General features: G+C 33.1%; 1 protein-coding gene across 9 annotated transcripts in view; it reads right to left on the reverse strand.

The window, feature by feature from the left end:
• Positions 1 to 16,794, reverse strand: part of Kiaa1109 (KIAA1109 ortholog) — a 199,439-nt gene that overhangs the window by 111,719 nt on the left and 70,926 nt on the right. For all 9 annotated transcript variants that reach the window (XM_013515292.1, XM_005386777.2, XM_013515295.1 and 6 more), the window contains 7 exons: positions 15,398 to 15,577; positions 13,204 to 13,332; positions 9,393 to 9,512; positions 8,396 to 8,676; positions 5,933 to 6,183; positions 3,540 to 3,798; positions 1,411 to 2,248 (listed from right to left, as the gene is read on the reverse strand). In XM_013515292.1, the coding sequence (XP_013370746.1) occupies positions 1,411 to 2,248; positions 3,540 to 3,798; positions 5,933 to 6,183; positions 8,396 to 8,676; positions 9,393 to 9,512; positions 13,204 to 13,332; positions 15,398 to 15,577 (2,058 nt within the window). The remainder of the gene's footprint in view (positions 1 to 1,410; positions 2,249 to 3,539; positions 3,799 to 5,932; positions 6,184 to 8,395; positions 8,677 to 9,392; positions 9,513 to 13,203; positions 13,333 to 15,397; positions 15,578 to 16,794) is intronic.

Raw genomic sequence — 16,794 nt, forward strand, 5'->3', positions numbered from 1 at the left:
CAAAACTTTGCGTCTGTTACTAATGCTTCTTCTTATTTCAATATATATTATTCAAATGCCTACATATCTTTGTAAGGACAACTACATTATAACATTTCTATCATTACCAGTACATTTTAAATCCAAGTCGCTCTTATCTCTAACAAAGATCAATGCAATAGCCTCCTTAGTCATTACCCCATTTTCTCTCTTAAGGATAATTCAATTCCACTTAGTAGTCAAAGTAGATGAGTTCACATCACATTTCCTTAAAGATCTCAAGAGTTTTCCAATGAAACTAAAATTTGGTGCCTTAGTCTATAAATACTGAATACTTTCACCCTCATTTATGTGTCCCTACTTGCTGCTTCTCCCTGCTCAATGACTTCTTTCTCACTGGAGGTCCCCCACTTCCCATGCTTGAAGTGCAGTATCCCGAGGTACTTCCATTCTCAATTCTTCCTCATGTTGGCTTTTTAGGTTAAGTTTAAAACCTCCTCACATGGATTTTCCCTATCAATATAATCTAGGTAGCTCCACCTCCATTATTTTATATTCTAGTATCTTTCATTCTCTACAGAAGAACCGTCTCAATTTGAAACCCTTTAATTACTGTCTCCCACCTATAAGCTATAAGCTTCATGCCTGTTTCTCCCACCAGTGTACACCAAATGCCTGATACAGAGCAGGATATAATTAATCTAAGAATGACTGAATGAATTAAAATTGATACTTCCAAGAAAATAATCAGTTCCTTAAGATTTTATCTGCTTAATTTTAGTCTTTAATATCATAAAAATTTCTCTTATAAATTGTTATTTTAAAAATATAGTTTTCATGTTGAGTAGTATCACTAAATTTATTTTCAGGTGTCCTCAGCTTTTCTTAAAAAGTCATTTACAATATACACTATGGAAATGACCACTAATACCATTCATACTACATTCTAAACAATGTCAAGTGAGTAAAGCTGGATTTGTCTCAAATCAGTTAGAGGTTAGTACAAAGAATACAAATTATTAAAAGTAATTCTAAATCTTATTTTTAAAACACAGAAAATATAAATTCACAGAGACAGACCTGATCATAATCTGAGGAGTAGATACAGACTACACAGTGCAGACATAGAATACATATTAATTTATTAGAGTAATACAATCACCTTTCCTCAATTTAATTTGCTGACATTTAAAAAGATTTAAAAGGTTCATCAATAACTCTGAGACCTAACATCAATCACCCTGAGTGGTATATGAAGCCAATGCTTCACAAAGTGTGTATTTTTAAAAAGTACCTGAATTGACTGAATAGCTTTGAAAACAACTTCTTAAAAATCTATTAAACATATACTAATTAAAAAATTAAGAAAATGGAAAAAAATCTACTTTTCTAAATAAACATGTCAGGGAAAACTAATGATTTGGTTTATACCTTAAATGTTGGAACAGAAAGCTGTTCAAAAGATGATGAACTTTCTTCACTGGTGGGTGTATCCAGATCAAGAGGACGATGCAATGAGGATTTAGAGGTTCTTTTGTTGGTTGGATGTTTAACTGACCAATTAATTACCTGGAACTGAGTGAGGTAAGTCTGATAACAATTCATCACAGGTTGCTGAGAAGTGATCTGTTCACTCTCTGCTGTTTTCTCACCTTCTACAATATATAGATGTTCTATAACCTCATCTTCTCCACCTAAAGCAGAAACGAATGAAGCCTGGGAAGGATGAGTTTTGAAAGGCAGAGTTCGGGGATCAGGAATGCTTTCTCCATGGCCAGTAAGTGGTCCTTCTACACTGTGATATATGGAACCTCTACTGTAGTCAATCTGCTGTGTTTGCTTCTTCTTCTTCTTCCTACCAGGGTAAGTTCCAGGGCCCTCATCACTGCTAATGGGCTCAAATTCCTCAGCTGCAGAAAAGTAGGCTTCGCTATCAGCCATTGACATGCTGGAATCCATTGATCGATACTGATGAAATGAATTGGAGTCTGCTGATGGTGTGTACGGGAATGAACCAAAGCTTCTCCTCTGCTTTGGTGAGTCTAGTACATTTTCATCACTTCGAGAAACATCACTACTAAACTGTACTCCAACTGTAACAGGCTGTTTGTCCCCATAAAAAGCAGCAGTAAGACTCTTAGTACTTCCAAGTCGAGTAGAACATACAGATGCTTGTCGCTTCAAAGGAGATCTAAGAGGAGACTGGCCCACTGACTTATCCTGAGTATTAGGAGACACAGGACTAGTTCCTGAAATTTCTGCAGGAATACTGAAACAGAAAACAAAGTTATTACCCTTTTCAGTAAACTGTATAATTTAAGAAGCATCTATAAAATTTTTTAGTAGTTTTGATTATTTTACAAATAAATGCTAAAATTCTACTGTAATATCCATTCAAAATAGCAAATCATACGTTATGTATTCATATCCCAGGTTGCAAACAAATTTAAGGTAGTTCAAACACAATACGGTTTTAAAGAAATTTAGTGTGTAATCTATCAGTAATCTATGGAAGTGAGTGCATTTATAAGGATTTTTTGTTTGGTTGGGTTTTTTTGGTATCTTCTAAGAGCTTGTCCAACAAAATATACCAGGGGCCTCTGCTTAAAGGAGACTGACTGAAGAAAGACATCACAGATCACCTTAGCATTTCTGATTTCAGCAACTGATGTAGTAGTGCCATTTACTGAGGCAGAAAAATTTGAGAATGATAAAAAAAAGATGATTTTTTAATATACTGACTTTGAGGTTTTCATGAAATATTCAAGTATTAAGAAGGTACCTCGCAGGGACAAATGCTCTGGCTGAAATTTCAATTTTAATTTTTTTATTTTTCCTGGCACCAGGAATTGAACTCACAACCTTGCGCTTGCCAGGCAGGCGCTGTGCCGCTGAGCTAAATCCCCAGCCCTTGGCTGAAATTTTAAAACATAAGTTAGCCAGACAACTAGGGAAATAGTATAAAATGGAGAAAGGGGTACAGAATTGAGAACAGAAGTATAGCAACACTTAATAAATGATAGGCTGTAACAGGAGGGAAAAGAAGAAGGAAGGGAAAGATAAAGGGCATGGCAGTGCAGAGTGAGACAGAACAGCCAGGGAGGCAGGAGGAAATTTTGAAATGTGTTATCAAACCAACAGGCAAACATACTTCAAAAGAAGGGATAAGCCTACCATTAAGATACAAAAGAGGAGGATCAAGAAATATTCAGCACACTAAAAGGACAGTAGGAGGATCAAGAAATATTCAGCACACTAAAAGGACAGTAGGAGGATCAAGAAATATTCAGCATACTAAAAGGACAGTAATTAAATGTTAAAGATAATTCACTCTGAATGGTTAGATAACAAGAAACATTCGTTTTCATTATATTTTTGTGTTTTCCTAATATCAACAATGAATATATATATAAAACTTTATTCAAAAGACAAACTGACATTTAAGAATACATTGACGTATACAAAAAAAGTTCTAAAGGAGAGAAAAGTTTTTCTTGCCACATTTTAAGCAATTATAATCCTATTCTAAATAAGTTTCTAAATCTAATTGAATTACTGACCTTGCTTGGCCATCATCTCTTTTTGTACCATGCAAGAACTCTTTCTGAACCACATGCTCATCAGTAGTGGAAGAGGGGCTTTCCTTTTCACCTGCCAATAAAGGCTGCACAGCACTAGAACTACTATTTTCTTCTGAGGAAGAGGAGGAACTATGAGATCGTAATGGTACTTGAAGACTAAGGTGCTGAGTTTTTCTCTCTACTTCTATGCCTACTGATTTGTTTTCCCATTCTTTCCTCTTCATACCATTCAGGTTACCTAAACAAACAAAAAGGTGATTAAGTGAACATAAATATTTCCACAACAATTTGTAAAGAATATGACAACTTAAAATAATTCCATTTTTTAGTATAAGAATTTTAGGAACAGCCCAAGAATCTTAATTTCTCGTAGTAATATATTTATGATATTTCAGGGCTTGGGGTAGCTCAGTGGTAAAGCATGTACTTAGCATGAACAAGGCCATGGGTTCAATCTCTAGTACATACACAAAATTCAAACTTACAGAAAATGGCAAGCATACCATCTCTCTCTCTCTCTCAGATTTAATTATTTTAAATATATTGCTTTATTTTTATTGTTTGCTTTATAGAAGCTCAATGGCAGCAAGAATTGCACCATTTTTCATTCACCGGTATACTTCCAACCTACAATAATAACCCAGATTCAGAAGGCACTCAATAAATGGTTTTGTGAATGGATGATTGCACAGCCAGAGTGGAGCACTTCTCTTTCAAAGTTTGCTAAAGAGCCCTACAATGTATTGCATAGTGGGAGAGGGGAAAAGGTGAGTTCAATAGCTGCCTGTGGCAAAACAAACAACAAAAACTTAACTCGGCTCAACTTCTCCTCTTCTCTAGACACCCCTGTACTACCCAAAAAAAACCAACCTGTTAGTGGGAGGAAAATACACACCTTGAACAAAAAGCAGTTCTAGATGGAATGTAAGAGGTAAGACTTAAAAACTTACAATCCATTATTTACTTCTATTATCAAAATGTAAAAACAGAACAACAAAAGTCAAAAGAAACATGGGTCTGACTCACTTCTGTGTGAAAGGAACTAAATGTAGTCTTAATTCTATTAGCATGACTTCATTATTCTATCGTGACATCACATTTACATACGTGTCTCCTGGAAAACTCAAAAACCACGATCTCAGATGCAAATGAAGGACTTTACTCCAATCTTCTCTGGACAAGATACCTATGGCAATTTAGCATCTACAACTTACTACTGAGAGAATCACTGGAAGGGACAGAATACTTCCTATTAAACATTATATGAATTACAATCAGCTGTTCTTTGTGCAATGTGAGAAAGGGAAATTACTGTTTCTCCCCTCTCACCATGTGTAAATTCCCTGTAGATATTATTCCCTGAGTCAGTGATGTTTAAGTTTTGATCTGCAGATTAGAAAATCAAGCAGTCTTTATAATTAGTGCCAGCTGTAGTACAATAGAAAGATCACGAATATTTGGGCAGTTCAGTCCCAGTGATAAGCCCCAGTTTCCTCCCTATAAAATGGATAAATACCCACTTCCCATGAGATCTTGGAGATTAAATGAGAAATGCTAGTATAAATCTTTAAAAATGAATTTTATTAAAATGTAAGAAAGCAAGGTTATACGAAGACAGCATGTCTTTTTTAATGTTTTTATGCATAGGATGACAAGAAGTCTGAGTTACTTGCGATTTCATAGGATAATCTGTTATACTAGAAAACTGCTGAAGTAAAATTCCTTTAAAATAAAATGTACTCTATGTATTTACGTATTACTGTTTTGTAAAAAAATCATTAAAACAGGTATTCAGCAAACACAGTCCATATATAATCTTCCCTCTAAAAGGTTCCCCATATGGGAACTCATCTGATAAATTTTTCGTTTTAAACTGCTTCTTTCCTGTTTTTCTTTTTAATCTACTGAAGATTTTTCTACATTTGTATCTTTGCAGCATGGCAACTTAAGCAGTAAATATTACACTTAAACTGTAGAAATGTACAACTATGAAATCCAAAGAAAAGTCACTTCCAAAATCTTTGAAGAAATCTTTAAAATTTAGTTAAACCTAAGTATACCTCTGGAAGCTGAGTCATAGGAAAATAAAATCTAAACAAATATTTAGAAGAAGCTTTTTGAGAAAAGTCATCTATGTCAGCAATAGAAAATCTGAATAGTAGACCCATTTTGGCTCTCAGTAACTGAAAAACTGCTAGTCTTATCTGGCTTTAGTTAAATTACCTAGAAAACAAACATGGATTATACTAAACCCTTCCAATAACATTACTTAAAAAAATTAACTTGAACAAAGTAACACTGCACTTCTCTCAGGCATAGTGATAAAAATGATAAAAGATTAGCACAAGACACAAAACAATACATTTTATTACCATCTGTAATTCTGGGGATTTCTTTAGTAATAATCCATTCTCCTGGCTGTAGCAGAGACTGACCATAACACATATCGGATTCCGCACTTGTGCTTGAAAATGCAGAACTACTGGAAGGTGTCAATTCTTCAAGTCTGAAGAAATCTAGGCCAGTTACTATGCCACCAAAGAATCTGCAGCCACCAAGACACCCACACTTGTTTCTACACCTCTTATTCTTCAGAGTATCATCTGGCCACAAAAACCACAATCTAAACAGAATGCAAATTAAAACAAAAAACAACAGCATTAAAAAAAAATTTCATAAAGGAATGAAAAGCTTTTTGGCAACTTATTAAATACAAGTTAATTGCTTCTTTAAAAAAAAAAACGAAGTAAATACAAACAGAAAGGTTTATTTCTACTCTGGGATGTCTTTTTAATCTTTTTGCCTTTCAAATCAGTCTTATCACAATGAGAAGAGTAATATAGCATATATTTTAAAAAGCATTTAAAAAGCAAATACAAAATCAAACATACAACTAAGTTTTAAAACAATAGTAAATATTCTAACAAGTTTTCTACTTTTTAAATTAAATCTTAACAGAAACATGAAAACTGTATATTGACAGTACAGCTTGTAAGCAGGATGAAATAGAAGACTCTTCATAGTTCTTGACAAAAAATAGAACACAGAAACCAACCTAAATTAGCCACTTAAAATAACGTAGCTTGCCAAGAGCCAGTTCCTTGGCTTACCTGGAACCTTACACTCTCACTTAATAGAAACAAGATGGGATTTTTGTTCACAGTAACTGGCTTCCTGCAATAATTAACAAAGAAACAAAGTTCTCTTTCTTCCTTGGCATTGTTGGGGATTGCATTGAGGGCCTTGTCAAATCCAAGTTCTTTCAAAACACAATCTCTACACGTGGAAGTTTCATATTCAGATTTATAAGGTGTCTTCTTAAATTAATTTAAAAGACTAACATCATTGCAATGAAAATCTCAAGAAGTTTAAAGCAAAAGAACCCCTGAAAGTATCCTCAATTCTTTTGAGAAAATTAACAGATGAAAATGAGTACAATGTTTATAAAGTGGAGAAATGATTACGTATTAGGTGTAAATATTTTTCATTGTACAATTATCAAATAATTATTTTTAGAAAAAAATCTCTATCTCCTTATCCAGATTAATACCCCGTATAGAATCAAAATAAATTCAATTTTTATGACAAAAAAGGAAAATAAGAAATATGAAAATGGAAGTGCTATTTACTATCTGGCAAGTTTTTTCTTTAATAGAAAAATTACAATAAAAAAACATGTAAATATATAAAAATCCAAATTTGTATCACTGAATAAAAACACTATTAAGAACTGAAACAAACTACAAAGTTTAGCAATGGTGATCACAAAAAGGGCGTAATTTAGAAGGAGCCTGGTAAGAAAAACACGAAGACTCCAATAAGTAAATTCATGTAGAGACAACAGGAAAGTCACAAACACGAAAGTCAAAAGAGCAAAAATAAACTCATAAAAAATATTATCTTGGAAGTAAATAAAGAAATACCACACTATACTGTGATAATACCGTATTATATTAATGTACAAAAGTGTTCTTGTTACTATTATTTATAATGGGAAATTTAGAAACAATTTGAACATTTAATACAAAGGGCAGTAGCTAACTGGTACATGATACATCTTTCTGGTTGTATATTATTTAAGAGGATCTCTATGAAATTTTCAATCATGTGGGAAAATGATTAGGATATAATTTTAATATAAACATGGAGAATTTGTAAACATAAATACAGGAAGTTTTCAGATACAAACAACAAAATCCTGGTTTTCTGCATGGTAGGGTATGATCATTATTTTCCTTTATTTCTTAACATATTTTTAGGATAATTATGTATTGACTATATAATGGGAGATACAGGGACTTAAAAGCCATACTGTTATTTATAAAGGAAGGAATTCACTAACAGGCTCTGGCAACTTTTTAAAGGCTTTACAAACATAATTATTTCTTAAGAGCCAAGAAAATAGAAGTTACTCTTCCCTGCCGTTAGGGGGGCCCACAAAAGGAGTTTTAAACAGTACGTGGTGATAGTACAATTATTTCTAGGAATGGTGAATTGGAAGTACAGGGCTAAGGTGCAAAAGAAAAGAGAGTGCTTTATGGAACGTTACTTGGGGACCAATTTCAACTTCTGTCTCTGTTGACATAGTATGGACACAGAAAAACACCAGAAAATAATGTTATTTCCAGCAACCACGTCATTACCAGAGATAAGACATGACATATTTACTTCAGTATCAGGTCCCCATACATTCATCAAGATGCAGGAGCATAATTGGTTATAAGCCTTTATCTAAAATGTCCTTATTCCTTTCCTAACAGAAGAATGTCCTATATAATTATCTAGTATTTTCATCTGAACCTAAGACTACTTTAATTCTTACAATTTTCACTTACCTTTTAGTTCTGGCATCATGAGTTTCCAAGAACTGTCTTTGTGCTTCATGTTTAGAATGATGATCAGCAGCTAATGCAATATCAACAGTAATAAGTCCTAAATTGGCTGACCCAGCTTCAAGCCAGTAGGCCCTCCGTAGCACTGCAGGCTGAAGTCCAACTCTGCAGTTATTTAATTGTTCAATGTACTGTCTCACTTGAAAATCCTGAATTGCAGCACTTATTCCTTCCCCAACTGACTGATTGTGGAGATTACAGTTTGCAACCCGAACTGCACCCATCTAAAGTTGAATGAAGAAAATGAAACAAAACTGTCATTTCTATATTTTTAGCTTAAACTACAGAATAGGTAACCACAACCATTTCAAATAGAATGACAGGCAACAGAACATAGGAAAGAAAAGGAAAAAAGAAATGAAAAAAAAGAGAAAAAATGAAATGGGAAAAAGAAACAGGAAAGGTAAATGCAGTAATACAGGAAATTCAGACATGCCAAAAAAGGATTAAAAACCCCCACAAATACAAAAAGAAACAAGATGAAAACTCAGACAAGTAATAACTAATGAAATTACAGAAATTTAGTAAGGCTTTATTTCGAAAGCAGTCCACAAGATAACAGTGGCCAAAAAAGAAAATGTTTCCAGGAGCTAGGCAGGAAATATAAATGTACAAGGCCTAAAGTTATTTAGTTTTAAAAATACTACTTGTTTACATCAGTAACATAAAGATAACCTGCTCCTTTACATCCTTGTCTTACAGCAATGTTAAAATAGTTCAATTATAGTGCAAAAGTGGTGAAAATACTTAAAAACATAATATTGGAAGAGAACATTAATGAGTAAAACATAGCAAACAGCCTTCTAAAATTTTGTGGTAGTCTGTGAGATGACAAATTATGTGCTGTATTTCAAAATACAGAGGTTTAGTTTAGTAAACAGAAAAAGAATTACACTGGCCAAGTATAATTACACTGGCCAAGAAAAAGACAAACGTTTACCTTAATATTTGTAGCACAACCATGCTCCACAATATAAATATCAGCTCCATCCACTGCTAAACGAGTCATAGTATATTTCAAATTATCTGAAGTTGGACAAGGCCCAGGAATACAACTCAACTGAAATAATAAAAAAGGTTGCACAATTAATTTATCACTATCAACTTATTACTTTTATACTTAAATAATTACACTTATTCAAATAAATGTATGGTTATTGTCTTTAGAAAGTTTTACTTCATTCTTTTATAATGATCAACAAAATAAAGTGTTACCAACTAGAAAATGAATTATTAAGAACTATGTAGTATTTTCATTCAAAAGAGGCAAGTAAATTGGGTGAGATAGTACACACATATAATTTCAGCTATTGGCAAGGCTGAGGCATAAAGTTCAAAATAGGCTCGGGCAACTTAGGAACACTCTGCCTCAAGGTAAAAAAAACAAACAAAAGATCTTTTAAAAGGGCTGGAGCATGTAGTTCAGTAATAAAGCACTTGCCTATCAGGCTAAGGCTCTCAGTTCAATCCCGAGCACCATAGAAAATGAAGAAAGGAATAGGGATAGGGAGCCAAATCTAACTGAAAATATGTACACACACACACACACACACACACACACATATTCGGTTCACAGTCTAAATCCTTTCCATGATTCTGGTCACAAACAGAACTGGATAAAAACCAAATCAAATACAATGGTTAGGTTCAGAGTTGACCTTATGAGAAAATTTGACTTAGTTCTCATCCAATTCACATTGGGTCCAGGATCTAGAAAAAATAAAGTTTGTGCACTGAGGTAGGTAGGTAGGTGAGTGGGTGGGTAGACAGATAGATGATACAATTTATTACTAAACCTCAAATAGAATAGTCAAGGTAAACTGATGAGTAAACAATGTCACAATTTTACAGAAACTGTGGAAGATTTTAGAGATATAAGATTTCATTATGAGAACTACATACATAAAATATCAACCATAAATATTATGATATCTAATACAAGCCATACAAATTTAATCTTATTTTGCTTCTAAAACATAGATTTGGTAACGTTTGGGTTAGAAGACAACGCACACATCACCTACTTCAATGAACTTCTTAAGGAAGTGGCAGCCCTGAGCAAAGTACTCATCCGCAGGCAAATAAATAATCACTAGTGGCTGAGCTGGCAAGAGAAACAGATGCCTTAAAAGTGTCAATGTACTATGCTGATATATTTCTCTTTCTTTTCTTCTTTTTTGGTCTTTTTTGAGACAGGGTCTCGCTATGCAGTTCAGGCTGGCCTTAAGCTCACTTTGTAGCCCAGGCTGTCCTCAAACTCGCAGTGATCCTCCTGCCTCAGCCTCCCAAGTGCTGGGATTACAGGCATGCACCACCATGCTCAGCTTTCACTGATATATTTCTTTGAGGCAAAAATAAAGCTAATATAGTGACAGAACACAGATCGCTGGTTGTGAGGGATGGGGCTAACTGAAAAAAAAAAATTGTCCAAGGTGATAGAAATACTTCCTCTTTTTACTGGTGACAAAGATAACACACATGTACATGTAATTCTTAAAACTCAAATTGTGTAACTTACAAAGAACTTACTGTATGTGAATTATATCTTAATAAACTCGAGTTTTAAAATGCAATATAAAAGTGTTGAGTTTAAAAAAAAAGGAGGAAGATGCCCCTAAATGTGGGAGTGGGTATGAATTTCTGTAACTGGCTACCATAACTGCCTCCAATTTTCTGGAGCATGGCAAAATATTCATAACAAAAAAATAATTTTATGAACAACTAGAGTTGTTTCCTTTATTGTCACTAAGTAAGTGTGGGTAACAGGTTTTTATGGGGGGGGACATAAAATTAAAAGCAGAATGCATTACTTTTAATTCAAAGTAATACAAGAGCAAACAAATACAGTTTGTATGACAAAAGAGAAAAAAGGAAAGATAGAAAAACTAAACAAATAATAGTTATATCTGTGCTTCAGAACTAGAGTAAGTTACTTTTCTGAAACTGCCATGTTTTCTAGGTTTTCTGAAGCAAGTACACTTCCTACAAGGGGGAGAAAATACTCCCACCTTTTAATAAGGGAGAGTACTTAATATATAACATTATTCATATGTCACTATACATGGTTTTAGGGATTTTTGTCTACTTTCACAATCCTGTGAAAGTATTGTAATGACCCTAAAGTAAAGACCTGGAGTAAGTAAGTCTGACAAATGTCCAATACAGTTAATCTTATTACAGGGGAACAGATATGTTCCAGAATGGTCTGCAAATCATGTCAAGAAAGAAATTCAATCTGCTTCTTCCATCAATTTCTAAATCTACATATACAGCTGTATTATTAAAAGTTAATGAGATGTGAGTTTTAATACTAAAAATATGAGATATCTTATAGTACAGTAAAACCTCAGATTGCGAGTAACTTGTTCTGCAAGTGTTCTGTAAGGTAAGCCAACATTTGTAGTAAATTTTAATTTGGTAAACAAACAGTGCCTTGCAATACGAGTCATATGTGCTGCTGAAGGTCACATGTTTACAACTGAGCCAATGGTTCTGCTCTCCCCCTCTCTGTGGGATTGTCATCTCCCAACAGCAAGAGGTTATTGAGGGGAACTTATCTACAAAGGAGGAGGAGAAAGGCGGAGGAATCCCTCACTTCAAATGAGACTAAGGAGATGTGTAAAATGGGAGAAACTGCAAAATTCTGTACTAAAGCACCACACAAATAAGGCTGTACCAGTGCAAGCTATGAATCTGTTTAACAACAATGCAATGTCACATTTCACCAAAATCCTCAAAAGAAGGCAAAAGCAAGTGTCACTGGATAGACCTTGTCAAAACTGTACAAAAAGAAAGATTCCACTGAGCCAATAGGCAGCAATGATTCCTTTAGTGATAGTGGACGTCATCCTACACAATAACCCTCCTCTCAGACCAGCCACAAAGGTTTTCACAGGTGAGTGTGGGCTAATAAGTTTTTTTTTCTTTATATTTTGTATTTTCTTTATTATTTTGTACTATATTACAGTATTATAATCATTTTTATATGAGTATTTTGGGATTATAGAATGAATCATCTGAGTTTCCATCATTTCTTATGGGGAAATGTGCTTTGATGTATAAATGTTTTGGATTCCAAGCATGTTTCGGGAATAAATTATGCTTGTACACCAAAGTTTTACTGTATCTCTGCTTTATTTGTGAATACTGTCTGCATGTTTTAATACTTATCTTACATTATAGATACAACTAAATAACTGGCTAATAATTTGCATAATAATTCATTAAAAAAACAAATGTATTGCTTATTTCATGGTTATGTGCATCTTATTTAATGCTAAATTTCTTTTTTTTATTTTAAAGAGAGTAGTAAAAGAAAAAATAAACAATAGCAGCATACCAATATCAAAAACTTAAAACAAAGCAAGAACATTAAAAGTGATAAAGGGTTTCAAAACAAAATGATAGGAATTAACAGTGGTTGTTATATTACATATTGTTATCTTCAACTATGTTGCTCAGATTACCAGATGTAAGAATGGAAGATTGTTCAAAACATTAAAGAGTATAAAAAAATAATTATTGGATAAAACATTAGAGATAATACAGAGTCTCACTAGACAAGATGGTAGGAATGCACCAATGGTTTTCTACTGCATATTGTTGTCTTCAAATCAGTTGCTCAAATTACCAGATATAAGCATACAAAATTGGTCAGAATATAAAAATGTTTAAGTTAATGCTAAATATCAATCTTTCATTTAAAAATGTCACTAATATTTATAATATTGCTAACATATTAGTTAACATACTTTGGATTCACAGAACCGACGATCAATTCCATGCTGACACATGATCACTGATTTTGGTCTTTCCAGTTCATATTCCCGACATACCACATGGAAAACAAATGTCTGTCCCCACTCCAAGAGACATGTCAGCTACAAATAATGACAGATTGACAACACTGTTAGCATTCTAAACAAGTGTTCAGGGCGCAAATGCTTAGGAAGACTATTAACAGGGTTTGAAAGAACCCAAATGCTGTTTGTTCCTGTTGCTTAATAATCTATTTGTTGGCCAATGATTTCTCTCCCTTGATATCATTCATAAGCTTGTGTTATTTTTTTATTTATGAATGGGAAAATGTCAAAATAAAAATTCATTTCAACCAAAAAGTTCCCGTTCAACAACTTTTAAAGCATATTCCTTTCCTCAAAATTGTATCTTTCCACTTTTATAGTTAGCTGTAATCTTCTGTATGCAAAAGCACCCAAAATCCTCTAACCCTAACCCTGCAATAATAAACTAAACTTTGATGTATATTTTTGAATACCTAATTATCATATTGAGCTACAATTTTAGAAAACTAAGTATTTGGAAGATTAAAGCACTTTTGTTTACATAAACAGAAGTAGATAATAATTCTTCAAATCTTTAATTTTAAAAATGGTTTACTTTTATACTTTAATCAATTAGAGTTACAATAAACATATTAAAGGATAGAAATATGTAACATTATCCTCCCAAAGAAGAACATAATTTCAACTATTAGAAAATATGATATTCCTTTTCAAACACACAATGAAGAGAATAAACACAAAAATATCTGTGGATTTACGAAGCATAGAGCAAACAGTGATGCAGAAAGACTTTAGTGCAGAAAGGAAATATGTTGTCTTAAAATAAGAGTAACAGACATGAGATTTTAGTAGTCCTTAGAGTAAAAGAACTACATTCAGTCTTTTACGGTCAGTATGGGTTTACTCATTTGTTAGGGAATAAGCTGATATACTTTAGTATTTACTTGTTCATGAGAGTAGTAGGAAAGGACAGTTACAAGGTCAGTGAATATTGAATACTTTTCATCCATTTTTATAGATTCCATTATACAGTTCTTTTCACTCACTTTATACATATAATTATATGTTCTAGTATTATATTGAGATGTCATTCAATTCCAAAATATCCCTTTTTGATTCCATGTAGTTTTCTACTATTTCTAGAATATTAATATTTGCTGCTCTCTAACAATTTCTTTCAGGTAAATAAGCTGTAACAATTTGTTTTAGATAAACAAGGTACCTAGATTCTTTATTTACCTATTGTTATTATTATGTATTTCCAAAAGATACGTTTCATACTCATTCTGCAATGTTTTTATCAAAATTTAGTATGTACATTTCTACCACAATCCAGTCTTATAAAGTGCCAAGACAAGCATTCACATTATCATAAATATATGGCATCGCAATCAAATGTTACAGTAACTGTGGCTATTCAACTAAACTTCAATTGTCTATTTCTAGAAGAAAATAATTCTTAGCCTTCTAATAATAATAATGATAGCCTAATAATAATAATAATAATAATAATAACAATAATAATTTCTGAGCCTTCTAAAGGTAAGTCAGATGGGTTGGCAATGGATTTACCCACAAGGGGTCACACCTAATATTGTAGACTAGATTTAACAGCAAATTCATTTTTATTTATTAAACTCATAGCCATTATCACTAACAGAAACTATAAATTACATTATCTTGCTTTGGGAATAGACAAATAGAATGGTGCTACCTAATTCTTTCAATTATAAGGGTTATTTTCAAATTCTACTTAATATATAAGAAAGTAATGTCTTCAGAAATTATTCAGCATACTAGGAGGAAAGAACTGTTCTAAAAGAAGGCCAACTAGTACAATTTTAATAGTATATTAACCTAATTTCTAAAACAGTTCTCATTCTGATTTTTCCCCAAAGAAAGTCTAATTCTTGCTTAAGTACTGTATGGAAGTATATAACATTAAATTGTATGTGGCTCAGGAACATACAGTTTATAACATATTTTTTCTATGAAAATTCTCAACAGCAAGAATGACTTCCATCAGAATGTCACTAGTGCAAATGCAATAAATATTCAAACTAGTGAAGAAGTTACTCTTGGAAAAGTGAATAAGGGAAGCAAAAAGATAATAGGTCAGGAGATAGTACTATGAGAAGCATACCTGTGGTGCTGTGACCTTAGCTGTAAGGCTTCCAGCCTGCACATCAATTAGCCATGCATATTCTAGGGAATCACTTCCTAAAGGAAGACCTTCTGCTGAGAACATAGCATGTGCTCTCAACTGGAGACCTGACAAACTGATGTGACCTTCCCTGAGTACTTCATCCAAAGGGGGTCGCTGCTGAAAAAATAATCAGATGGTAAGAAGTACAGGAAGTTGCACTATGATTTCTGGTTTCTTTTACCCAATGCTGACAGGAACAATTAAAAAAAAATGCTATGTGGAAAATACGACTTCAGAATCCACAGGCTCTTAACACAAAACTACACTCATAAACATTGTCTGAGTTTTTTTAGAGATTATCTATGAAAGCCCATCTACAAAGTAAGATAAAACTAAGTCCTAAAAGGTAAACAGATCTCTCTCTGACTGGTAACTGCTTTCATGAGTAAAAAGATACTAGTACTCTGACAAGAGAACGTAACAGCCCAATTTTTATAGGAAGGCTAGGAATCATGAGATTAAAATATTTAAAAGAAGGTAACATGGAAGAACAAAGGGCATTAAGACCATAAAATAAAGAACTGGGGAAGGGAAATAACATCTGCACAAATTTTTAAGACTATAAGAAGCATAATTTTGTAAATAAAAAGAATAGTTTTCTCTAAAAGAATAATTATATACTTACTACCAAAAAGAAATATTTCAGAGAGAAAATTTCTAAGACACATTCAAAGAGATAAAGCATATGTTCTAAAACAGGATACTCCATGGAATATCAGTTCTATAGGACATTATTCAAAATATAGACTCAAGTAAGTTAGGAAATGCTCTACCCATCAAGTCACCAACTTTTTTTAATAATGTAAAGTTTTCATTTTTCTTTACTCAGAGTGACATTAAATAGCAATTTGAAAATACTGAGACAAATGAAGAGAAAGACAGTTAAAGAAAGAAATGAGCTTTACATTTCAGCACCTCTGATGGCATACTTTTTCTGCTATATGAGCCAGGGACCCGTGTTTTATTCCTCATTGGGTCTTGGCTGGCAACTGTCTCTGTGTGTGGGACCCCAATGGGATTCATAAAAGTATAACTCTGCAGCAACCTCATGAGACAAGAAAGACTGTAGTAGAATAATGATAAAAGTAATAATAACTTGTCCCCATGTTTACAATGAGTCAGGTACCAGCCTAGGGAATTTCCATGAATTTTTCCTTTTTTTTTTTTTTTTTACAGGGAATATTAATAAAAAAAGAGCAGTAGCAAAATACCAACAACATAGACAAAAACAAAACAAAAGCAAAAACAATAAAAATGATACAGGGTTTCAGAACAAAATGACAGGAATTAACAGTGGTTGTTATATTACATATTGTTATCTTCAACAAAGTTGC

This window comes from Chinchilla lanigera, unplaced genomic scaffold (genome assembly GCF_000276665.1).
Source record: "Chinchilla lanigera isolate Chin_1 unplaced genomic scaffold, ChiLan1.0 scaffold00027, whole genome shotgun sequence".
In the NCBI taxonomy this organism is placed as follows: Eukaryota; Metazoa; Chordata; class Mammalia; order Rodentia; family Chinchillidae; genus Chinchilla; species Chinchilla lanigera.